Genomic DNA, 26,314 nt, shown 5'->3' on the forward strand with positions numbered 1-26,314 from the left:
ATGATATATTCCAATCCCTTATGCACAAAGACTCTGAGGCCAGGAGAGGTTAAGAGACCTACCCAAGGGACTTCATATGTTAAGTAAAAGACGGTTCCCGATTCCAGTTCTAGTGGGTTTTTCATACCATGAAACCTCCTGTAAGAAATACTAATATAGCTACTAAAGCATCATACCTTAGAGCAAACTGCGTCATCAGTGCTATACAGAAGGGGGCAGATGTCCTGTAAGTGTAAGCTAATGCCATCAACAGCAGCATTATCTCTGATGTAGCAGTTGATAAGAGAAGCAATTAATGCCCCAGTCAGTTCCTTGTCCCTGATGACCAGATCTTTAAATGTGGTAATTTTCAGTTGCTCCTGAAATTCCTAGAAGTATGAGAAAAATCCTTTTTTTCTATCACAGAGGAATATCCTTTTTCCACCCAGAATAAAATTTCCTTAATAATTAATAAATTAACCAAGACATTAATAGATTCTTTTTTTTTTTTTTTTTTTTTTTTTAACATTTATTCATTCTTGAGAGACAGAGCATGAGCAGGGGTGGAGCAGAGAGAGAGAGGAAGACAGAATCTGAAGCAGGCTCCAGGCTCCGAGCTGTCAGCAAAGAGCCCTACGCGGGGCTCTAACTCACGGACTGTGAGATCACGACCTGAGCCAAAGTCGGACGACCTGAGCCAAAGTCGGACGCTCAACAGACTGAGCCACCTAAGTGCCCCGACATTAATAGACTCTTTAATTAAAAAGAGAAGATATACTATACAGACCAACCCATTTTTGCAAATTTTCACAGAATCATACAGAGTTGAAGAACCCATGGTGTGACCAGTCCAAATATCTCAATTTACAAATGAGCAAAGTAAAACCTAAGCAGAACCAAAATTAGAGACAGGTCTCCCGATTTTAGTCATAACCAGGAAAGAATAATCACTTAGCTATATTAAAAAATCTTGGGCTTATGTTTATTTTTCCTTAATGTTAGAATTCTATTTAAAGCCTTCCAGCATGGGAGTTTGATCTCATTTTGAACAAATTTGCTTATTAAACCTAAGCTCTATAGTACTGTGATGATTTATGCTATAGTAAAATATTCTGTTTAATGTTTATTTATTTTTGAGAGTGAGAGACAGTGTGAGGGGGTGGGGCAGAAAGAGAGGGAGATACAGAACCCAAAGCAGGCTGTCCGCACAGAGCCCGACACAGGGCTCGAACTCACGGACCATGATATCATGACCTGAGCCAGAGTTGGACGCTTAACCGACTCAGCCACCCAAGCGCCCCTGTCAAATATTCTGTTGAATGCTTTACTACTATTTCTTTTTTCTAAAATTTCTGCTCAAATCCAATCTACGTTCCAATTTTTTGAACTAATATTTAATTTGCATTCCTTGAACATAAATCCATGATGTGAGGAAGGAAGCTTTGAAGATAGATCACGAAAAAGACATCGAGCCTTAAAATTTACCGACATTATGTTTACCACCCAATAAAACTAAAAATTAATCTACCTGGCATAGAAAAAAATGGCTTTCATAGTTAAACACATTTGCTTGAGTTTTTAAAAGGCAAAAAAAGTACAAAAAACAAACAAAACCATTAACAAAACTATGCACTGGACACTTCTGGGAAGAATGAGGGGAATTGCCTTTTAACTTTGAAAATTGGTACTCAAAAGTCAAGAATTAAACATTTCAGGATAACTAAATAGACTAGAGGATAAGGGAAAATTTTTTTAAAAAGGTTTATTTATTTTGTGTATGAGAGAGAGAGAGAGAGTGAGTGAGTGTGAGAGCATGTGAGCAGGGGAGGGGCAGAGAGAGAGAGAGAGAGAGAGAGAGAGAGAGAGAGAGAGAGAGAGAGAGAGAGAATCCCAAGCAGGCTCTGCTCAGGGCTTGATCTCATGAACTGTGAGCCTAAATCAAGAATCAAGAGTTTGATGTTTAGCCAACTGAGTCACCTAAGCGCCCCAAGGGATTTTTTTTGTTGTTATTTATTTTGAGAGGGAGGGAGAGCAAGCAAACGTGCAAGTGGGGCAGGGGTAGAGAGAGAGGGAGAGGGAGAATCCCAAGCAGGCTCCATGCTGCGGGGCTGGATCCCACAACTATGAGATCTTGACCTGAGCTAAAATCAAGAGCTGGATGCTTAAATGACTGAGCCACCTAGGAGCCCAGGAAAAAAAAAATTTTTTCATAGGAGTACAGTGATTAAGTATGGAAGAAATCACACATTGAGAAAATGATCACTTTATAATCCTAAATGAAATAATTGATTCAGATAATGATTCATCAAACGGTTGATGAAAGTTGGATGGGGAATTTTACACTGGCAGTACCTAAATCCAGTCATCAATCTTAGTATCACTAAAAGTGGGACAACAGTATCACCAAAAGGGTACAATTAAACCTTCTGTGTCTCCTAATAACTACAATCTGACACACTAACCATTTCATACGAAGTATTCTTTTCATCCTCAAATAAACTGACCTGAATTTAATCAAGGCTCTGTAGACTTAAGTTCCATTTTACAGAAAATACAGGAAACAGAGGGACAAGTTCACTCCAAGGAAGAAAAGATAACTTCAGAATGTTAAACATTCTTCGACCAATAACCTGATTCCTTCCTGGCAACAGCAAGGGAAAAAGAAAGGAAAATGGCTCTGGACTGACAGAGATTTAAGAGAAATAACAATCAAATTCAACAAGCGAACCAACTGTTTAGATTTTGATTTGAAAGACTCAATCTGTAAAAAGATATTTTTAAGACCGAGAACTTTGTTTTATCAAAAAACCATATATATATATATATATATATATATATATATATATATATATATTTTTTTTTTTTTTTTTTTTTTTTTTTTTTTTTAAGTAGGCTCCATGCCCAAGCGGGGGGGGGGGGGGGGGGGTGTTGAACTCATGACCCTGTGATTAAGACCTATGCTGAGATCAACAGTCAGATGTTTACCCAACTGACTGAGCCACCTAGGTGTCCCTATTGTTAATACTGCTAAATATGATAATAAAATTGTTATTCAAAGAAACGTCCACCTTTTATTTTTATTTTTTAGAGAGAAAGAGAACGTGAAAAGTGGAGGAATCCCAAGCAGGCTCCACTCTCTCAGCATGGAGCCCGACTTGGGGCATGATCCCATGAACTGTGAGATCATGACCTGAGCCGAAATGAAAAGTTGGATGTTTAACTGGCTGAGCCACCCAGGTGCCCTAAAGAAATGTCCCTTTAAAATTTTTATTTTATTAAAAAATTTATTTATTTATTATTTTTTTCAGGCAAACTGCCACATACAAATACAGTGCCTCATTTGGATGTCTGGAACCTTGGAAGCTTGACTCACCTACTTCTCCTACAAATGGACCTTGAGAGCTTGTTTGGAGATTTTAGTAGGGGAGCACAGCTATTCATATACCCTTGACCAAAGAATAGTCCTCCTCTATCAGGGAAGATCATCTTCTGAGCACACAGCTTTGAAAGGAAAGCACATGGAATGTTGAGGGAAGAATGGGACACTTGCTTAGCCAGTCAGATAGGCCAAGTCAACAGTGGTGATCAATGGGGCTGACAGATGTCACAGCCAGGTCGCTCTTGCATCCCACCATTTTTTAGAAATACATAGTAGGCATGCCTGTGTGGCTTGGTTGGTTGAGCGTCCAACTCTTGATTTCGGCTCAGGTCATGATCTCATGGTTCGTGGGATCGAGCCCTGTATCAGGCTCTGCACTGACAGTGATAAGACTGCTTGGAATGTTCTCTCTCTGTCCCTCCCCTGTGCTTGCACATTCCTCAAAATAAATAAGCATTAAAAAAAGGAACTACACAGTAAAGTATATAGACATGAAATGACATGATGACTAGGATCATCCTTAAAGTAATTCAGTAAAGAAAATAGAGAACAGACTAATGAGAGTTGATAAAATCTTGAAAATGCTGAATACAAGTAAAGCGTATATGGGGACTATAATGTAGTATTTATTCTTGTGTATGTTTAGAGATGTTCACAGATGTTCACATTTAGGGGTGCCTGGCTGGCTCAGAAGGTAGAGCATGTGACTCTTGATCTCAGGGTCATGAGTTCAAGCAGGTGTGCAGCCTACTTAAAAAAAAAAAAAAAAAATAGAAATGTTCACAATTAAAACATAGATAGGAATACATTCCCCCCAGTGGAATGCCTAACATTTATATAAATGCAAATTACCATTATACTTAAAAAGGATTCAAATGAGGACAGCAAAAGAAATATGAACCATTCATTTCTTACAATGGTAAACACCTTTCTTTAAACGGAATGTTTAGAGGAGCGTGGATGGCTCAGTCGGTTAAGGGTCTGACTTTAGCTCAGGTCAGGATCTCATGGTTCATGGGTTTGAGCTCCACATCGGGCTCTGTCCTGACAACTCAGAGTCTGGAGCCTACTTTGAATTCTCTGTCTCTCTCTCAAAAATAAACATTAAAAAGAAAATTAAAAAAAAAACAACAAAAAAAACGTTTAACTCATTGGACTCTTTGAAATTACATGCAAAAATTTTGTGTATGTGTATGCATTCTTTGAGGGTGGGGAGAGTTTTGATCAGACTGCCAAAAGGATCTGAAGTCCAAATAAAGGTTATAATCTATTTAAAAAGATATTTTTAGGGTGCCTGGGTGGCTCAGTTGATTAAGTGTCTGACTTCGGCTCAGGTCATGATCTCACGGTTCATGAGTTCAAGGCTCTGTGCTGACAGCTCAGGGCCTGGAGCCCGCTTCAGATTTTCTGTCTCCCCCCCTCTCTCCACCTCCCCCACTCATGCTCTGTCTCTCTCTCTCTCTCTCTCTCTCTCAAAAATAAATAAACATTAAAAAAAAAAAATCTTTGGTAAAGATTTCATTCACATACCAAGATAAAGTTCTCACGTATTGTAAAAACTTACAGTTTTGACCAAGTGGATCCCCCAAGTTTTCATGCTTTAGTGCAATCTTCCTATAACATACTGTCATCATAACCTAAATACTTCCGAAAATAACCCCCTCTCAAACCCAAGTGTAAGACTAAAGCTCACTCAAAAGAAAACAAATAAGCATAGTATTAACAGTATGATCTTAAGGGGAAAAAAAATCCTACCTTCTGAAGTTCTCCTACAATGACAGTGAACTGATGTTCACAAAGAAGTTTCCATAAAGCCAGAGCCTGGTATGATTTTCGAACCAACTGCTGGATTGCCTGAAGTGAAACCTTTTCACTCAGCTGAGCCTCTAATTACAAAACACAACTAATGAAGTTTTAAAAAATGACATAGTTCATTTTAAAGTAAGGCAACACTTTAACATCAATAAAAACAACTACAGTTAAAGGTGAAATCCTCATTGTTCTCCTCCCTCCCCTTATCATAGGTAACCATGATCATGACTTGAATTCATGATTTTACGTTGTCATTATGTATATGTGCTTCTGTGTGCATGTGTGTACACATAAACGACAAAAACACTGCAGTTTCTAAACAATTCACACTGATGCTTTTTCCATCCACTTGCATTTTCACAGGCTATCTATATTAAAAAACATAAATCTAGTATTACTAGATGTTCTATCATGTAAGTATACCACAGTTGGGTCCATCTTCCTCCTTAAGGATATTTATATTCCCATGCTTTGCTATTAAAACAATAGTGTAATAAACATCCTTAAGAAAGGTCTCTGGAAAGCACAGTCAGATTTTTCTAGGATTATGTTGTTTAAACCCTGGATTAAGATAAACTGGCAAAAAAACAATAAAGATAAATTGGCGATCCTGAAACCAATATTGCACTGTATGTTAACCAAAATTTTAAAAATAAATAACACACACACACACACACACACACACACACACACACAGAGTAAGACAAACTGGTGAGCCATGAAACCAGTCAGGCATGATAGCTTTTTTTCTCTTAAAAAGAAATAGGGGGGAAAAAAAAAAGGAAACAATAAAAAAGAAAAGAAATATTAGAGTATAAAACAGGTAGTTATTTCCTACAGTTTTGTTTCAGTTGTGTGTGTATGCTTTCAAACATCAGGGTCATAATGTAAAATTATTTCTCACTGTGGGGAAAAAAGTCTCATAAAGACTGCTTTATGATGTATCCTTAGAAGTGAAACTGCTGGCTTTGAATATATACATTTTCAGCTTTTATAGGATATGATCAAAATGATCTCCAAATAGTCATTTCAGTATACACTCCTAACAATTTGAATCCTCCCTTTTGTTTAAACCCTTACCAATGTTTGGTACTGTCAGGCTTAAGGCCTTAGTGAAATACCAACAGCAATGATGAAAAAAACATACAAAATAGTAAACAGAAAACAGATTTAGCAAGAACAAAAGTAAATGGCTGGGTCTCAATTAGCAAAGTTCTATCAGTCAGAATAAGTGGCTCAAACAATATAAAATTAAAAAAACTTTAAAAAAACTGCATGGCAGGCCAAATATAAATAATTATTTATAATTATTCCAATTTTTTTCTGGAATAATTGATGATTATAAGAAGTTTCCCATTCCCTTGTTCTTAGTTGTTACTATTTATAACAGACCAAAAAAAAGTTCAATTCACATTTTTAACTCTAGAAAAATGTGTTACTAATCAAGATGTGAAGAAACTGAAACACTTTGTGCACTACTAGTAGAAATGTAAAATGGTGCATGGAAAAGAGTATTGTGGTGCCTCAAAAGGTAAAAACAGAATACCATATGATCTGCCATGACCACGTTCATAGCAGAATTGTTCACAATGCCTCAGAGATGCAAGCAACCCAGTGTCCACCACCAACGGATGAATGGATCAACAAAGTGTGGTATAGGTATTCTCTGCTTTTTGAAAGTTCATGTTACATCACTGTGCTTCTATGAAAGACCTACATTACTACCTCATATCATTAACTGAAAGAAATTCAAAGAGGATTTTCGCTTTCATGGAAAAAAACCCCAAAACAGCATTCATTGTTGGTTTTGCAGTGAGCCATTACAGAAGCAGCATGCACCCCTCCAAGCACCCTCCCCAGAAACCACACGCAGCATCTCAGCGTTAAACCGCCATAGCTTTGAAATGTGTCTCTGGGCATCTGTGTTTTATTTCTAAATGTGTCCTAAGGTGGAGCGCCTGGCTGGCTCAGTCAGAAAAGCCTGATACTCTGGGGCACCAGGGTGGCTCAGTCGGTTAAGCCTCCGACTTCAGCTCAGGTTGTGATCTCGTGGTCCATGAGTTCGAGCCCCATGTAGGGCTCTGTGCTGACAGCTCAGAGCCTAGAGCCTGCTTTGGATTCTGTGTCTCCCATTCTTTTTGCCCCTCCCCTACTCATGCTCTGTCTCTCTGTCAAAAATAAACATTAAAAAAAGAAAAAAAGAAAAGAAAAGCCTGATACTCTTGATCTTGGGGTGGTGAGTTTGAGCCCCAAGATGGGTGTAGAGATTATTAAAATAAGTAAACTTAAAAAAAATGTGTCTTAACGAACAGAAAAGCCTAAGAAAGGTTATTTTTTGTGTCTGGGAATGCTCAAAAACTTTTCCATATCAATGAATGGTAATTGCTTCTTCACTTTATGCCGTTTAGCTTATGAAAGGTTTCCCAGGAACACTCCACTTTCAGGGAGCAGGGGAAACGTATATAGACATACAGTGAAATAACATTAAGTCTTAAAAAGAAAGGAAATTCTGACGCATGCTACAACACGGATGAACTCTGAAGACGTTAATTATGCTAGCTGAAATAAACCAGTTGCAAAGCTGATCGCTGTATAATTCCACTTATAGGAGGTATATAAGGTACTCAAATTCAGAGAGGAAAAACAAAAATGATGGCTGTTAGGGGCTGGGGCAGGAGAAACTGCTTCATGAGTACAGAGTTCTAGTACAGGAGGATGGAAAAAATTCTGGAGATGGATAGTGGTGACCTCTGCACAACAGTGTGAATGTACTGAATGCCAATGAACTGTATATTTAAAAATGGTTAAAATGGTAAATTTTATGTCTATTTTACAATTAAAAACTCATTAAACAAAGGTGTGTATAATGTTCTCTAGTAAAGGAAAGGAAAAAAAAATTAATGGGTTGAAAGTTATGGAAATACAAGAGATCCATATTGTCCCACTTTTCCCAACCATACTGATGTTATTTTAATAAAAAATATTTGGGTTACCAAAAAACTAAATCTTATTGAGAGATGTCCACTGTTTTCTATTCACTGAATAGAACTCTTTATTGGGGGCATGTTCAGTTAACTGATCAGAAGGAATAACTTACCATGAAACTTCCTCTGCAGCTCCTGCTGCATTTGCTGGGTATTTCCATTTTCAGGACGCATGAATCCTATTAGCCTCTGCTGCACTTTGGCAGTTGTACTAAAACAGAAATTCCAGAATTTGTGTTTTCAACAGCTTTACTGAGATAAAATTCAACCATTTAAAGTACACAATTTAGTTTTTCAAAATATACCCATAGGGTTGTGCAACTGTCACCACAGTCTAATTTTAGAATATTTTCACCCACTCCCTATTAGTAGTCAATCTCCATCTCTCCTACTCCTACCCTAAGTAATTGCTAATCTACTTTGTCTCTGTAAGATTGCCTGTTCTGGTTATTTCACACAAATGAACTAGAATACACTATAAATATTCTTTTCCTCTGTAGAATAGTGAAATAATCACTGACAAATCAATGATAATGATGTGAAACTGAAGCATTTTAATCTCTGAGATGCTTAAAGTTCCACTGAGAATAGATGGATAATAAATAATAGCTTCCTTTTATTGAACACTTGTTTTGCCTCCACCAATGATTTAATACTCCCAATTCTATAAGGTAAATATTATTAAGAATACCATTTTACATACTACCGAAAGCACTCTACATATTCAATGCAATCCCTATCAAAATAACACCAGCATTCTTCACAGAGCTAGAACAAACAATCCTAAAATTTGTATGGAATCAGTAAAGACCCCAAATTGCCAAAGCAATCTTGAAAAAGAAAACCAAAGCAGGAGACATCACAATCCCAGACTCCAAGCTGAATTACAAAGCTGTAATCATCAAGACAGTATGGTACTGGCACAAAAACAGACACTCAGATCAATGGAACAGAAAAGAGAACCCAGCAATGGATCCACAAACGTATGGCCAACTACTCTTTGACAAAGCAGGAAAGAATATCCAATGGAATAAAGACAGTCTCTTCAGCAAGTGGTGCTGGGAAAACTGGACAACGGCATGCAGAAGAATGAACCTGGACCACTTTCTTACACCATACACAAAAATAAACTCAAAATGGATGAAAGACCTCAATGTAAGACAGGAAGCCATCAAAATCCTCGAGGAGAAAGCAGGCAAAAACCTCTTTGATCTTGCCCGCAGCAACTTCTTACCCAACACATCTCCAGAGGCAAGGGAAACAAAGCAAAAATGAACTACTGGGACCTCATCAAAATAAAAAGCTTCTGTACAGCGAAGGAAACAATCAGCAAAACTAAAAGGCAACTGACTGAATGGGAGAAGATATTTGCAAACAACATATCAGACAAAGGGTTAGTATCCAAAATCTATAAAGAACTTCTCAAACTCCACACCCAAAAAACAAATAATCCAGCAAAGAAATGGGAAAAAGACATGAATTGACACTTTTCCAAAGAAGACATCCAGATGGCCAACAGACACATGAAAAAATGCTCAACATCACTCATCATCAGGGAAATACAAATCAAAACCACAATGAGATACCACCTCACACCTGTCAGAATGACTAACATTAACAATTCAGGCAACAACAGATGTTGGCAAGGATGCAGAGAAAGAGGATCTGTTTTGCACTGCTGGTGGGAATGCAAACTGGTGCAGCCACTCTGGAAAACTGTCTGGAGGTTCCTCAAAAAACTAAAAATAGAACTACCCTACGACCCAGCAATTGCACTACTAGGCATTTATCCAAGGGATACAGGTGTGCTGTTTCGAAGGGACACATGCAGTCCAATGTTTATAGCAGCACTAGCAACAATAGCCGAAGTACGGAAAGAGCCCGTGTGTGTGTGTGTGTGTGTGTGTGTGAAAAAACAGATGAAAAAACATCAAGACAAAAGCAAAAAGCAAAGAACCTACTGTAAGGTAATACTGGCACTGAGAGAAATGAGCAGATAAGAGCATTTGGGGCTCGTTTCGTGAAGAATCTGATACTTCAGCTCTTAATGTAACTTCAGGGGATGTGAAGAAAAGAATGATGAACTTTCAGGAGAAATTTTTGTTTGACAACTGATAGAGACAATAGATTTCATATTAAAAAAATTTTTGGAAAGCTAAAAAAAAGATTTTAACTTCAAAAGTATATGACTATTGAAACTATGGTAGGTATAATGTAGGATGAAGCAAATTATTATATCAATATTAATAGAAAATAAGATTTTTAGGGAAAAAGCAATACAAAAATAAAAGAAATGGAGCAAAACCCTGTAATTTTAAACCTTTCACAACAGTACAAACTCGCAATTTTATTAGAAAATACAGACAAAACAACATACAGCATGACTAGTAGCAAAGAACACCTCTAGCTATAATCCTTAACACCCTTTCCTACCAAAAGAAATCAGGGTTCCCTGGAGAAATGGCTGATTCCAGATAGAGGACAGGAATTGTACCAAATGAACCTAGAACATCTTGTCATATTAGGAAGCAAAGAAGTTACCAAAGAAAACTCAAAATACTGACAGAAAACTGTCAAAACTCAAGCAGACTGAAGAGGCAAAACATTGGGACATCTTGCATTACAAAAACAATCTGCAGTGAATGAAACACGCTAAATACATTTAAAACCACGTATTCATAACGGTTATTAATAAAAACCTTGACTGATGGCACCAGCCTAGATGGAGTAAGCCTGCTACAGCCTCTTTCACTGACTACAAAACCGAAAACCCTGGATGGAATACAAAGAGCAACTACTCACTCAGGACTCTGAAAAGTCAGTTAAGTGCAAACAGACTTAGCTGGGAAGTCAAAACTCAAATGACAAGCCATTCATACTGGGATTTTCCCGTACTCCTTTATTTTGGCTTTGTTCAAAAGTGAACTGAGTTTCAAAAGTGTATGGACAAAACAAAACAAAACAAAACAAAACAAAACAAAACTGTATGGGCAGTAAATCTCCCAGGGAACATGCAGCAATGTCTGGAGACATTCTAACTGTCACAACTGGGGAGGACTACTGGTATCTAGTAAACAGAGGCCAAGGATACTCATAAACATCCTATAATGCATAGGACAGTCCCCTCAATGAATAATTACCCAGTCCCCAGCATCTTCAGTCCCGAGGCTGAGAAACCCCGGAACAGATAAACTGGGAAAAGGGGGCTTGTGGTCCCAAAAGTTTGAAGCAAATCAGTTCTTTCTCTTGATGACTTGCCCCAAAGGTACCACCATTTCCACAATACTATGACATCAAAGGAGTGAAAAATGAAAGGAAACACTAGCTTTCTATCCCGAGGACCAGCAAAAGGAGTTCCTGGGGGCTAGAGAATTGTGGGAAATCAGAACAAAAAGGGGCTGGAAAGGAGATCCCCTAAGTCTGTGTATGATCAACACAATCTCTGGGCTCACCCCTGAAGCCATATATATATGGAACATACTCAAAGAAGCACAGCAAAGACTCGAAGAACTGAACTGAGATATAAACTACTGCACAAGTCCCAGAATAACTGAGAGGCTCATGCATGGGACAGACCTAAAGAGTATAGCAACAGCTTTGAAAACTAAGCTGATACTGAAATCAGTGCTCACAGAATCCAAGGCAGAACCTGTGGTCTGAAGTTAAGTACGCAGATTGCTTGCTGAAATAAACAAGACTGACATTCTCGAGGGGAATGATACATGCAACAACACGGATCAATCTCTGACTACAGAAAAGAAGCCAGAATCAATGTATATGACATATTAGAAAAGGCGAAGTAGAGGGGTAAAGAAGAGCTCATTTGTGGCCAGGCTTAGGGGTGAGAAAAGGGTATGAATACAAGAGAAAGCACAAGAGAACTTGGGGGCAGGATGGAACTGTTCTGTATTTTGGTTGTGGTGATAGTTACATGACACTACACATCCACCAAAACTCTTAAAACCTCACACGGAAAAAGGGTGGATTTTACTACATACCTTAAAGCCAAAACTGCTCATCTCTCAAGGCTGCTAGAAACCAATTCATTCTATTAATTTGGCAAATAAAGACAAAGAAGTAACCATTTATCCAGACTTTCCAAATAAAATGAATATCAGGGTAGCCAAATAACTGAAGGGAGGATTTAAAATAATTATTATGCAGGACATCAGTGCAGCAAGTGTGTCTCCTCTACCACACAGGGTGACTGGGCCGAGTTTAATCACATACCTTCTTCTATGTGAGGTAAACTGCTCACAAACAAGATGGTGGATTTGTTGCAGAGGACTGCAGTAGGGGTCTACTGTTGCTGGTTATACTGCTCCTTAGCAAAATCCAGGTTATCATAACAAACATGAGGAAGGGGGAGTAGGCAGATTAGATGGGATCAACATAGCAGGGTAATCCACTGGAATACCCTATTGCTAATATAGGTCCTTCTTTGAGTCCACTGGCAACTTTAAGCTCTAACTGGGAACCCTAAGATCCAACTGCTAAGGGTTGGAGAGAGCGTTGGCAAAAAGTAAACAAAATGAACATCACATCTCATCTGGTTGGCCCTAGCATCCAGGCTCAGATTTCCTCCGAAACCAAATGATAGTACATTAAACAATGCAGGGGGTTGACACTGCTACAGTCTCCCAACTCACTTAAAGAGAAACCTCAGCTTCACTAGTCTGGCATGCTGAGAGTTGAAATCTAGCACTTGACCTAATTTCAGCTTCCTACCATATTCTTATCATATTCTGGGGCAAAATTAGCCATGAAACTGTCACAAGAATTTTTCTCACACAATGATCTGCTACTGAACACTGACAACAACTGCTGAGTAGATCTATACTGGTTATCTATACTAGTCAGTATATACCTTAATTTCTAAATATAGCCAGAAAAATATCACCAGATACAATGTATTTATTAGCTGGGAAAAGACAGACTATGCTGGGCAGTTGAAACCAACAGCCCCCAACGAAATAACTAATGTAGAAAATATGAAAAACTTGAAAAACAAATCCATTGTATTCTTAGTGAAATTTGGGATTCACATTAGAAATGTTAATTGCCATGAAAAAGGGAAAATAAAAGAGCTCTCAGAGTTAAAAATATAATGGCCAGAAAAAAAATTTATCAGAGAAACTGAACAGATGCTATTTAAAATATAATAAGTGATTGATGGAGAGCCTGGGTGGCTCAGTCAGTTAAGCATTCGACTTCGGCTCAGGTCATGATCTCAGTTTGTGGGTTTGAGTCCCGCATCGGGCTCTGTGCTGATAGCTCATAGCCTGGAGCCCGCTTCGGATTCTGTATCTCCCTCTTTCTCTTCCCTTCCCCTGTTCATGCTCTGTCTCTCTCTCAAAAGTAAATATTAAAACAAAAAAAAATTAAGTAAATAAATAAAATGTAATTAACAATTGAGAACATCAATGCTAGGAATTCTGTACTTTACAGAATGACCACCATTACAACAAAAGGAATGAAGGAAATTATGGAAGAAAAGAGAAGAAACAGAGGCTAGAACTAGGAGAGTTGATGGGATTTTCCAAAGAGAAGGGAAATGATCAGATAGTACATTAAAAAATAATAAAAGAAAATTCACCAAGGCTTAAAAGTCTAGTTCTAAATGCTCATTAAGGAAGTTTAGTTCTCAACACTCAGTGAAGAAAAACATAGTAAAGATGTTATGGAAAACTGCTAAATCTTCAGTAATAGAAATAGCATAAAAATTTTCAAAGTTAACACAAACCATTTACAGAGAAAAGAGAATCAGAAAGGTAATGCACTTTTCCTCTGCAATATTAAAATTTAGGAAGAAAATGGAACAAACTATACACAAAGATCTGAAAGAAAATGACTACGACCTTACAATTCCATACCCATTAGGCAATAAAAAGGAGTCAAGTACAGATTTATGCTGCAACACAGACCTTGAACATGAACCTCAAAATATGCTAAGCAAAAGAATCTAGATTCTAAAGACCACAAGTTATATAATTCCATTTATATGACCTGTTAAAAATAGGCAAATTTACAGAGATAGGATAGATTAATAATTGGGACTAAGAGGAGGAAATGACTGCAAATGGACAGGAGAAATGTCTTTGGGTTGAAGGAAATGTTCTAAAAATGGACTGTGGTGATGGTTGCACAATTTTTTTTTTTTTTTTAATGTTTATTTTTGAGAGAGAGATAGAGTTTGAGCAGGACAGGAGCAGAGAGAGAGAGAGGGGGAGACACAGAATCTAAAGCAGGCTCCAGGCTCTTAGCTGTCAGCACAGAGCCCAACATGGGGCTCAAACTCACGAACTGTGAGATCATGACTGAGCCGAAGTTGGACACTCAACCGACTGAGCCACCCAGGTGCCCCGATTGCACAATTCTATATATTTACTAATAGTTGTTGAACCAAACATTTAAAATAAGTGAATTTTGTGGCATATAAATTACATCTTAAGAAGCTATTAAAAAATACTCAGTGAGACTAATGTTGCAGACATGAAGGATATTGGTTGAAATTAGGAAATTTGTTAATAAAGGAAAAAAATACAATCATCTCTGCAAAATGCAGACATCTGACAAACTCCAATACTCATTTTATATGAATATTCAATAAAACAGAAATGGATGAATACTTTCTTAGTATGATAAATTGTATCTGTGCAGGCATCTTCTTTAATGGGGAAACATTACAAGCTTTCCCACTAAGTCAGGAATAAGATCTGGATGCCCACTTTATCTCCACCACTGTTTAACACTGTGTTGGACACATTAACTTACACAGGCAAGAGAAAGCAACTACGGATAGACAGGAAAAAGGTAAAACTATCTCTATTTGCAGATGACAGGATTACATATTTAAAAAATCCAAAAAACTCAGCGAGAAAACTACTAACTAAAGAGAAATTAGTAAAGGTGCAGGGTATAAAATTAACAGACATTTGCAGTTATAACTGTAAAGTTCAATACACTAAGGAACTATTAAAAGAAGAACATAATGTGAAAAAACAAAACAAATAAACAACAACAACAAAAGCACCTTACAACTAAAATTCCAGATAATTTCCAGGAAGGATAGTGGTGGAGGGCAGGGGAAAAAAGAAAGATTAATAGCTTCTGTCCAATTATTAATGCTGACAGACGTGTATTTTTCAGAATTTAAAACTAACTACCAGAGAAAGAAAATCATATATAAAACTTCTAAGTCTGTGTTTGGGGTAGGGAGAGGTCTGATCAATACAGTAAAATAAGGGGATGGGAAAGGAAAGAAAAACAAACAGAAAACACAACAAAAAGCACAAATTAAGGATGTGAGAATAAGATCAAACATATAACGAATGCCAACTACAAGGGAAGAAGTTAAATTATCCTATTAAAAGATAAAGACTCTTAAACTAAGTTAACAGAAGAGGGAAGAAATCAATTTGTATGGAAGATATAATTTAGGGTGCCTGGGTGGCTCAGGTCATAATCTCATGGTTCATGAGCTCAAGCCCCAGATTGGGCTCTGTGCTGACAGTGCAGAGCCTGCTTTGGATCCTCTGTGCCCCGCCTCCCCCCCTGCCAGCCGGCTCTCCCCTGCTCGTGTTCCTGCACTCTTCCTCTCTCAAAAATGAATAAACATTAAAAAAAAAAAAAAAAAAGATATACGTTAAAGTGTTCCAAAGGTTAATATTAAAGAAAATTGGTATAATTTTCTCATGAGACAATACTGCATACCAACATTTTAAAAAGCCCTCATACCCAATTCTACTTGCCAAAAAATTCATCTGAAAATTACTAAACAAGTACACAAACACCTATAAATAATGGAAAAATACGAAGCCAATATAAAAATAATTTATTCCACTGATTTGGAATGTTCTAAAAGATACACTAAGTATATACAATGTTTCATAAAAGTATGCCTAGTTAGACTCTATTTGCAGATTTATCTATTTTTATCTATCTATCTATCTAGGGAGAAGACCTAAGGTTAGAACAGCAGGAGAAAATGTACAATGTTGAATATGATGTCACAGAACAGTCTCTCTGTCCCACTGAGTGACAGCTGCCACTGGCATAGTCCCAGGGCAAGGATGCAATCAAGGGTTTTCTTTCAGCACCAGCTACCAAATCCGGGCCCCACTGTCTGGGGGAGGACCTGTGAAAGTGCTATGTTTGCAACATAGTTTTAAAGAAATGCACAGTGAGACATTTTATGAGTATCAAGATATTTTATGTTATACTTCAGATCATAAATTTTCTGGGCAGTGAAATTTTTTACAACAAACCCATTTCTATAATTAAAAAAAAGCTCATCCTAAACATGTCCACACAAAAACTTTTACAGGTATGTTCACATCACCCTTATTCATAACAACCAAAAAGCTTCACAACCAAATGAGCATCACCTGATGAAATGAAAAATGAAACAAAGAGTACTGATACACACTAAAACATGTGAACCTTGAAAACAGAATAAAAGAACGAAGCCAGAAACAAAAGTCCACACATTTGCACTTATATAAAAGACCCAGAATATGGCAGACGCATAGAGACAGATCAGTGGTTGCCAGGGGCTGGAAGAGCTACGGACCGAGTGTGTCGGTCCATACGGGGAGAGCTATGGACCGAGTGTGTCTCACCAGATTCCCACCTGACGTCATTAGGATGTAGGCCTTCGGGGGTAATTAGGTTTAGATGGGGTCACAACAGTGAAGCCCCCACGATGACATTAGCACCCTTAGAAGAAGAGACCAGAGAACCTGTCACCTCGTTTTCTCTCTGCCATGTGAGGACACACAAAGAAAACAGTTATGTGTAAACCAGGAGGAGGGTCCTCACCAGAACCCAACCATGCTGGCACTGTGATCTCAGACTTGCAGCCCCCAGAACTGTGAGAAATAAATGATTGTTGTTTAAGCCATTCTATGGTACTACTGTTACTGCAGCCTAAGACAGGGAGTGATTGCTAATGGGTTAAGAGTTTCTTTCTGGGGTGATGAAAATGTTCTGGAATTAGATAGTGGTGATAATTGTATAACCTCATAAATATACTAAAAACCACTGAACTAAACATTTAAAAGAATGAATTTTATAACATGTGAACTATATCTTGGAGAAAAAAGGGAAAATGAGTAAATAAATCTTATTTATTCTTACTTTGGATTTCCTAATGGTCCTCCTGCAAATTGGGAGTTTCTGTCTAGAAATTCTTGCAAACCTTTTAGTTCTTGTAGCACTGACTCCAGCAGCTGGGAGGGAACGCTACTTTCAATCTGTAAGGAAAAAAAGTATTTTCCAAAGTTTTAAAACACTGAAAAAGTGTATATGTAAAACACATACTTTTATATCTGTAACTCAATGTAAACTTTCAATTTTGAAGTATCCTATCTTCAAAAACGTAATTATTTATCAATTTATGCTTCATGACCAGAATAAAGGGTTAGATACCACATCCCTCCTGTCCTGCTCTGATTTGATTTAGGTATAATTTACAGACAGTAAAATCAGTACACCTTAAACAAACATCTTGATAGCTTTTTACGTTTTTAATACAGTCACTGCCCAGACCACAATATATTTCTAATACCCAAAAAGTTCTCTAATGCTCCTTCCTGGTCATTAGTTATTCCATATCCCAGGTAACCACTTTTCTTATCACCACAGATTAGCTTTGCTTGTTCTTGAACTTCAGATAAATGAAATCATATACTATGTTAAGTAAATACATTCTTATTCTTAGAAACACGAACTTTTAAAAGAGTATCAGAATTGAAAAGATATTTGATATCTTTCCAATTTAAAAAGAAAAAGCTTAAAATAAATTGCATTTCTATTTTATGTTAAAAGAATTTTACTACCTGAATTTATGTTAATACAAAGTTTTAAAGAATCTTTTTTTAAAGCACTCTACAAAGTATACCAACACATGGAAATCAGTACTTGGTCTGTGGAGTTTTTGGGGGGGCATATAAGCAAAGCACTAAATAGTAGCTTTGAGTAATATTAAGTTATTAGGACTTATTCTGCTTAACCCTCACAACAACCTTAAGAGAAAGATGTCTTATTATTCTCATTTTCTAGTGAAGTATCAGACTGAAATATTAAGAAAGTTACTCATCATTTTATAAGTGACAGACCTGGGCAAGGAGTTTATTGGACATGTACACAAAAGAACGCCCACTGCATCTTTTTATAACATCAAGAAATGTGAAACAATCTACCCAATTAACAGCATAAACTGGTTACATCGCAACAAAGGAATACTATTATACGACACACTTACTGCGGTGATCTCTCTGCTGCCACTCTTGAATACTCTCTCCACAACTAAACTAGCATCCCAGATATTTCTGAAATAAAAACATGTTTTAACAATTATGCCATATAAACAAAACAATTACAATATGTACTAAATTCCTCTCTATGTATTTATTAAAGTACAGCAATGATTTCATTTAACATTTCATGAAGTTATCCAAAAGATGGAAAACAAGAAAATGTCTAAACCTGACATACCTAAGATATTTTACATAATACTGTCGAAGAAAAATCAAAACACGATGGGCAGTGAGTTATAAACAAGAAAGCTTATAATGCAAAAACAAACTTATAAAGGAGTGCTGCAGTGTTTCACATTTTTGAGCAAATGATTGAAATGAAAGCATACATCTCAAATCTAAGACAAATACACAGCAGACAGGACAATTAACTAGATATGACAGACTAATTGCAAAAATGTTGTAATTCTTTATCCCTCCTTATACCTATCCTTTATGAGTTCAATGTGCCTCTCATAACAAGGAATGTATTTCCCATTTTTCAATGGACTCTTTTTTAAAGTTTATTTTGAGACAGAGAGAGAGAGAGAGCGCACGCGCGCACAAGCAGGGGAGAGGTGGAGATAAAGGGAGACAGAGAATCCCAAGCAGGCTCTGTACCATCAGCGCAGAGCCTGATACAGAGCTTGAACTCACAAACCGTGAGATCATGACCTGACCTGAAATCAAGAGTTGGACGCTCAACCAAGTGAGCCACCCAGGTACCCCTGGATTCTATTTTCGAATCTAGGTTGGCCGGGAGACATTCCCCTGGTCCAGCGAATGAAGTGAAAGTGATGGTAAAGCCAAATCTAAACCCAGTTATCAAGAGGCTTTGCCAATTTCTACCCTTTTTCATGGGACCTTGCTACCACCAAGTAAAATAAACCCCGGCTAACCTGCTAGAGGATGAAACCATGTGAAGAACAACCCAGCTGTCCCAGCAGATGCCATTCTAGACCAGCATACAAACATGACCCTAAACATGTGCGAATCCAAGACTAGCAGAGCTCTCTTCAACCTCATGGCTGATTGCATATAAATGAGTGAGCCTAGCCAAGACCAGAACTGCCTAGCTGACTTGCAGACACATGTCACTGAGTTATGGAGTGGTTTGGAACACTACGTATTAATATGTACGTGTATACATATGCATATATGTAAACCACAGCAACAAATATAGGTGGTTATATGATAAAAAAGTTAAACAGTAGAATACAATCTTATTAATGAACAAATGAACTAAAACTGTAAGTAAAATTTAATAGAAATAAATGATGGCCCAAATTTAGAGTTAAAAATATTCACACAAAATGGGACAAGGTGAGCAATAGTTGGGTTATTCCATACAAAACTTACCCCATGATTCGAGAAAAGTAGATGCAAATACCATTGTGTTTTCCAGAGTACACGATCTCTGGTGCAGCCATACAAGTCATACTTGCGGCCTGAGTTGCTGGATTTCCTGAAGCACACACTGGTGTTGACATGGCAGGAGGGTGTACACCTTGTATGCACATAATAAAGACAGACGTTTAAATTTAACCTTAAACATTCAGAATTCTCAATAACCCAAGCCTGCGTGTCTAGACCCAAAGGTAAGAATATTTACAAAAATACTAGTATAAACAGATATTGAATTTGGTTTTCCCTGAAAAGAAGAGACTCAGACTTGGATGGATGCTCCCAGGTAGGCTTTCAAGTGTCAGCCTGCAGGATAAAAGGAAAGAAAGCTTGCAATCACTACTCCTTAAACTGGGAGTCAAACAGAGCTAATTATACAGATGACATGGCTAAATAAATCCTGGTACCCAAATAAGGAGCTTTCCAGGTACACTGCTAAAGGTGTTCCTATGCAAAGGCATTCATGGCCAAATGTCAATACTTGCTTGGATGTGATTCGTATTAAATAGGGCAAGTTAATCTTTAACTAAGTTTTTAGGATAATAACAGTGTTAGCTCTTCAAATAGTATAGCAATGTAAAATAAAGAACACAAGTACCTTGAGATGGTGTTCCCAGAAATGTTGGATTTGGGTATGAACTAGTACTAGGAATAGGAGAACCTGAAAAGAAGAATATAAAGATTTATAAAATAATTTCTCAATCCTTTAAATCTGATGAAATTAGAGAAGCTGTTTCTAAGCACGAGTGAGGAGTGGTACCATCTGTGACATATTCAAGATTTAGAGACTCCTCTTATTTCCCAGGAACTTTCTAACTATCTCCACTTTGGAAAACATTGAGGTGGGGGTTTACTCATTAAATCATTCACCTCCTTCCTTTTGAATGTCAAACGAGTTCTGTAAATACACTGGTTATGTATTATTTGTTCTCTAACATAAAGAACTCAATGTTACCATATCATCACTTTCAAGAGTTGGACATCTATATAATTATTCACCCAATAAAACAGTAGCAGTAAACAAGATATAATGAAAAGGTTTGTTCGTTAAAATATGCTATATGGAAACTACATAGTTTCTAAAGTTCAAACTATTAGAAATAGTCTCGGGGCACCTGGGTGGCTCAGTTGGTTGAGTGTCTGACTTTGGCTCAGGTCATGATCTTGCGGTTGGTGAGTTCGAGACCCCATCGGGCTCTCTGCTCTCAGGACAGAGCTCGCCTCTGCCTCCCTCTCTCTGTGCCCCTACCCCACTCTGTCTCTCTCAAAAATAAATAAAAACATTTAAAATTAAAAGAAAAAAAAAAAAAGAAATAGTGTCATTTTGGGGCACCTGGGTGGCTCAGTTGGTTAAGCGTCCAACTTTGGCTCAGGTTATGACCTCGCGATCCGTGAGTTCGAGCCCTGCATCGGGCTCTGTGCTGACAGCTCAGAGCCTGGAGCCTGCTTTGGATTCTGTGTCCCTTCCCCCATCTGTCTACCCTTCCCTCACTGGTGCTCTGTCTCTCAAAAATAAATAAATGTTGAAAAAAAAAAAAGAAATAGTCTCATTTCAATGTTTCATACTCACTAGCGTAGACAGGAGACCCTAAGATGGGACCCACGTTACTTGGAGCAGGGAGAGTGGTTGGAAATCTCATCTGTGCTTCACCACCATACCTGTTTTTGTGACAAAAAAGCTAATCTTATTCAGCGAAATTATCCACCTTAAAAGCTGGAATTGTTCCAAGTCTTGCTTAGCTCCCAAATAAATCCTTTAAACACTAGAGACTTTATGTATTGTGTTTATAATGCTTACATATAAGCATAGATTTATAATACTTAATAAATGTTGACTTGAATCTCTACCAGAAAGAATTATAAGGGACTCTAGCAATTTCTAAGAAGGGTCAGTACTATCCAGAATTTACTTAAGAGTATATGACACTGTAATTTTTATACAGATTATGGTTAGACAGCACTGGAAAAATTGTTTTAAACAAATAAGACTTCAAATTCTTATCTTTAGCTAAATATTTTCCAAATAAAAATATTTCTTTGATACCAAGTTTCCTTAAAGTGATTCAGAATCCCTCAATGCCAATGATACAAATAAAGCAGAGTCGGTAGAGTGTTACAGGAAATACAAAAGATATAGTAACTGGAGTAGAAAGAGGTGAAAAAAGAATATTAGACAGAAGTTACCTAGAGCAAGGGTAACAATTCATACATTGTGCTAATCTAGCAACTTCCATTAGTGTTATAATCTTTCCAGATTTCAACCTTTTGCAAAAGAATTTTAGTAACTTGCCTAAATACTTCCTCAACTGTTTGGCAAGCCCTTAAAAACCATCATGCTGGCCAATGCAACCACTTAAAAAAGTGGGCAAGAACAAAAGAAAACGGACATATACCTGAAGAAAGCCCGAGTAGCCCATGCAGATACTTCTCTGTCACAAGCAGCAGTGGAACAAGCAAGGATAAGGCAAGTTGCACAAGCCTGGTCTTCCTGTTAAAAAAAAATATATATATATTTTATTTTAAATGTTTATTTTGACAGAGAGAAAGCATGAGCAGGGGAGGAACAGAGAGGGAGAGAGAGAATCCCAAGCATGCTCTGTGCTGTCAGCAGAGTCCTATGTGGGGATCGATCTCATGAACTGAGGGATCATGACCTGAGCTGAAATCCAGATTTGGACATTCAACCGAATGTGCCACCCAGGCGCCCCAAACATAAACATTTACAAAGAAGTTTTGGTTATTGCTGTACCCTGTGTTTAAGTCTGTGCCTAGCACAGAGCAGGTGCTCAATATATATTTGCTAAGTGAATGAGATCAGGTGGTATGAAAAAGGAGAAAATTTATCATAGGCACTATCATTAAAGGGTCCTTTCTTTTTCTTTTTATCTAGATTCTATTTTAGTTTATTCCCCTAATTTTTTTTCCTCATGGTCTTTTTACCTTTTAGAAAATAACAACAGTAGCTAATATCTATTGAGTACCTGTCACGTGCCAGGTACTATTTTAAGAGGACAACATATATCAATCCCCACATCATATACTACTATAATGCATACTTTTTGGTATGTATGTATGTATGTATGTATTTAGAGCAAGAGAAAGGGAGAACACGTGCATGTGTGGGAAGGGCAGAGAGAGAGGGAGAATCCCAAGCAGACCCCACACTGTCAGTGCACAGCCCTATAAAGAGCTTCAGCTCACGAACTCTAAGATCATGACCTGAGCCGAAACCAAGAGTTGGAAGCTAGCCGACGGAGCCACCCAGGCGCCCCTATCGAATGCATGTTTTACACATGAAGAAACTGAAGCCCACAGGAATTCAAGTACTCTGCCCTTGTGGTGGAGCTGGTGATTTGAATCCAGTGTCTCTGTATTGAACTTTGATCTGATATTCTTGATCTTAAGCTTTCTGAGTTTTACCTTGTCAATTGTAGCTGTGGCTCTGAAATACTAACGGCCCCATCACTATTGCCCCTAATTTTTTCCTCAGGTCATTGGCAAAAAAAAAAAAAAAAAAGATTTGTTCATAAAAAATGCCTTGTGTTTTATCATATAAGTTAGAACATCAGTCTCTTACTAGTATACTTTAATAAGAACTTATCAATAACAAATGGAAATCTGAGTTTACTGCATAAGCTTTACCTATTAATACTGCTCCCAAATATTAGTATATACATAGTGACTAAAGAAAGGAAGGCTGCTAAGATTGCCTGTTAATTATAGTATTTTGATCCTAACTTACATAAAATTGAGCTTTGACTCCCATTGTTTCATTGTTTAAAATATATTTAAAAAAAAAATACAAATAATTACCTGATGTAATTTAAAGAACCTTTCAATTTCTTCTCCATCTCCACCCACGTTACTCACAAGTAGATGCCTCAGTTGATCTACAGGTCTAAGTTTATGAAACATAAGACTCCCCTAAGAAGTTAAAAAAAAAACCACATAAATACATAAATAATAGATTTATAGAGCATGGCTGGATCAACTGACCCTGGTATTTTACTTAATAAAATCAATAAAACAAAACCCTTCAAGAATACCAAGCAAACCAGTCAAAAGGAACATCTACATTTCAATTCCCAACCTATACTAGATCTATACGTCCATAAACAAAATTAAAGAAGAAAACACTGCTCTGTAAGACACATGACATGTTCATAGGGCATGTACTATCACCAGGCATAAAACACAGGTTTATAAAATGTCGTATCTACAGAGCCAGAGCCTTTTAAATTAATTTGGGATTTATTCTTTGGTGAAGGTCAGTGTTTTCTTATTAGATTTAGAAAGTTCTGATATAGGTTCAAGTAAACACTCGAATTTAGAATATGATAAAAGGTGTCCCTCAGAGCAGAGGATTAAAGTTAGATTATCCATTAATCATGTTGGCATAAGTATGTCCATTTAGAAAAAAATGCTGGATCCTTAATCATACACCAAGATACACTCCAAACAGATCAAAGATTTAAATGACAAAATAAAACTATACTAGTACTGAAATAAACTATAGGTGAACTTTTTATACACCCCAGAATGAGGAAGTTTTTGTTTTTGTTTTTTGCTAATTTCATAATTCCCAAAGATAACAGAAAATTTTGACTACTTATATGCTTTATCCCTAGGGGAAAAATGTCAATAAACAAAATGAGAAACTAGGAAAAATATGACACTAAAATTACAAAAAGTCTCCTTAATAAAGAGCTTCTATAAATCAAAAAGAAAAAGAAAATTCAATAAAATAGGAATAGATAGTTCATAGAAAAATAAACATTTAAAAAGACTGTCCATCTTACTCTTAATAAAATGATGTATTATAGTTGGGACAAGATGTAAGGAAATAGGCACTCAATATTCATCAATATTGAATATATGCATATATGTATGAATACAGGGGAATCTGGCAACATTTATCAAAATTAGAAATGCACATATTCTTTGACCCAGCAGATGCAGTGCTACAGCTTTATTCATACAAACAGAAAATGATACATGCACAAGACTGTAGCATTACAAATAGCAACAGATAATCCATTAATAGGGGCCTCATAAAATATGGCACATGCATATAAGAGAAAACCTTTCAAACATAAAATGAGAAAGTTCTTTATATGATTATACGGAAAGATCTCTAAAGTATATATCTGAAATATAAAAAGCAAGATATAAAACAGCGTATAGAATACACTACCATTATTTTATAGTTTGTACATCTGCACCTCTGGAAGGACACACAGATGCTGATGACATACATGGGTCTGTAGGGAAGGGACCTCAACTGCAAGGGAGGATTTACTCTGCGTACTCCCTGTTATGCCATTTGAATTTTGTTAATGCATTACTATTCAAAAAACAAATACCAAACAATGTTTTTTAATAAGTGAGAATTACAAAAAACTTGGGTTATTTTATTTTATGCCACTCAACACTGGTACTAAAAAATGCTGCTTCAGAAAAAGTATAACACTTTATAAACAAGTTTTTTGTTGCATTTTTGGTACTTAACAAATTATTCCTTAAGAATATCTTTAAGAATAAAACTTCCTGAAGCACTTAAGTAAATGACCCTATTAAGCAAATATTGCAGAATATCTTAACATTAAACACTGCTTCTTTTTTGACCCCACCTTAAGAGAACGTGTACATACCTGTGCTGAGAGGAGAACAAATTTCTTTGGAGGCAACATGTGCTGCTGTACCACAACTGGTGAGTCAGTTATGGGAATATGATCCTTATTTAAGGGTGTAATAATTTTATCTACTTTCAATTCATCTATTGCAGAGAGAGCCCATGAATGACCATCAACACGGGTTGTCATCTACACATAAGAAATAAACATTTTATACCTGTTATTAAAGTTACATAAAGCAAAACCTTGTAAAAAGGAAAAATATATAGGTCTAATCTCTAAGAAAATGCAGAATTTCATAAATTAATAACCCATGAATGTGAACATTCTCAAGTTTCTATTTAACGTTCTACTGTCTATTCCTCTAATAAGGCCATCTTCTATGACAATAATCTTTCATACTAGAAGGCAGAGGCAAAATTTTCTTATGATTAACTGTAAACAGGGGTGCCTGGGTGGCTCAGTCGGTTGTGTCCGACTCTTGATTTCAGCTCAGGTCATAATCTTGCAGTCATGGAGTGGAGCCCAGGGTCAGGCTCCACACTGGCAGCATGGTGCCTGCTTGGGATTCTCTCTTGCCTCTCTTTCAAAAATAAATACATAGGGCGCCTGGGTGGCTCAGTCGGTTAAGCCTCCGACTTCAGCTCCGGTCACGATCTCGCGGTCTGTGAGTTTGAGCCCCGCGTCGGGCTCTGGGCTGATGGCTCGGAGCCTGGAGCCTGCTTCTGATTCTGTGTCTCCCTCTCTTTCTGCCCCTCCCCCGTTCATGCTCTGTCTCTCTCTGTCTAAAAAATAAATAAATGTTAAAAAAAAATTTTTTTTTAA

The 26,314-nt window shown here is 37.1% G+C and overlaps 1 protein-coding gene and 1 non-coding gene across 3 annotated transcripts in view; both read right to left on the bottom strand.

Moving 5' to 3' along the window:
- Window positions 1-26,314, bottom strand: part of NUP155 (nucleoporin 155) — a 76,189-nt gene that overhangs the window by 18,766 nt on the left and 31,109 nt on the right. For both annotated transcript variants that reach the window (XM_078445073.2, XM_078445076.2), the window contains exons 13-23: window positions 25,508-25,678; window positions 23,670-23,780; window positions 22,250-22,344; window positions 21,427-21,515; window positions 20,455-20,517; window positions 19,812-19,959; window positions 18,419-18,485; window positions 17,293-17,408; window positions 8,268-8,365; window positions 5,114-5,244; window positions 177-368 (exon numbers count right to left, since the gene is read on the bottom strand). In XM_078445073.2, the coding sequence (XP_078301199.1) occupies window positions 177-368; window positions 5,114-5,244; window positions 8,268-8,365; window positions 17,293-17,408; window positions 18,419-18,485; window positions 19,812-19,959; window positions 20,455-20,517; window positions 21,427-21,515; window positions 22,250-22,344; window positions 23,670-23,780; window positions 25,508-25,678 (1,281 nt within the window). The remainder of the gene's footprint in view (window positions 1-176; window positions 369-5,113; window positions 5,245-8,267; window positions 8,366-17,292; window positions 17,409-18,418; window positions 18,486-19,811; window positions 19,960-20,454; window positions 20,518-21,426; window positions 21,516-22,249; window positions 22,345-23,669; window positions 23,781-25,507; window positions 25,679-26,314) is intronic.
- LOC132682612 (small nucleolar RNA SNORA30/SNORA37 family) lies at window positions 16,178-16,306 on the bottom strand. Its single transcript, XR_009611784.1, has one exon. It is a non-coding gene; the product is annotated as a small nucleolar RNA SNORA30/SNORA37 family (small nucleolar RNA).

The sequence above is a fragment of the Panthera onca genome, chromosome A1 (assembly GCF_046562875.1).
Source record: "Panthera onca isolate mPanOnc1 chromosome A1, mPanOnc1 haplotype 2, whole genome shotgun sequence".
Lineage (NCBI taxonomy): Eukaryota > Metazoa > Chordata > Mammalia > Carnivora > Felidae > Panthera > Panthera onca.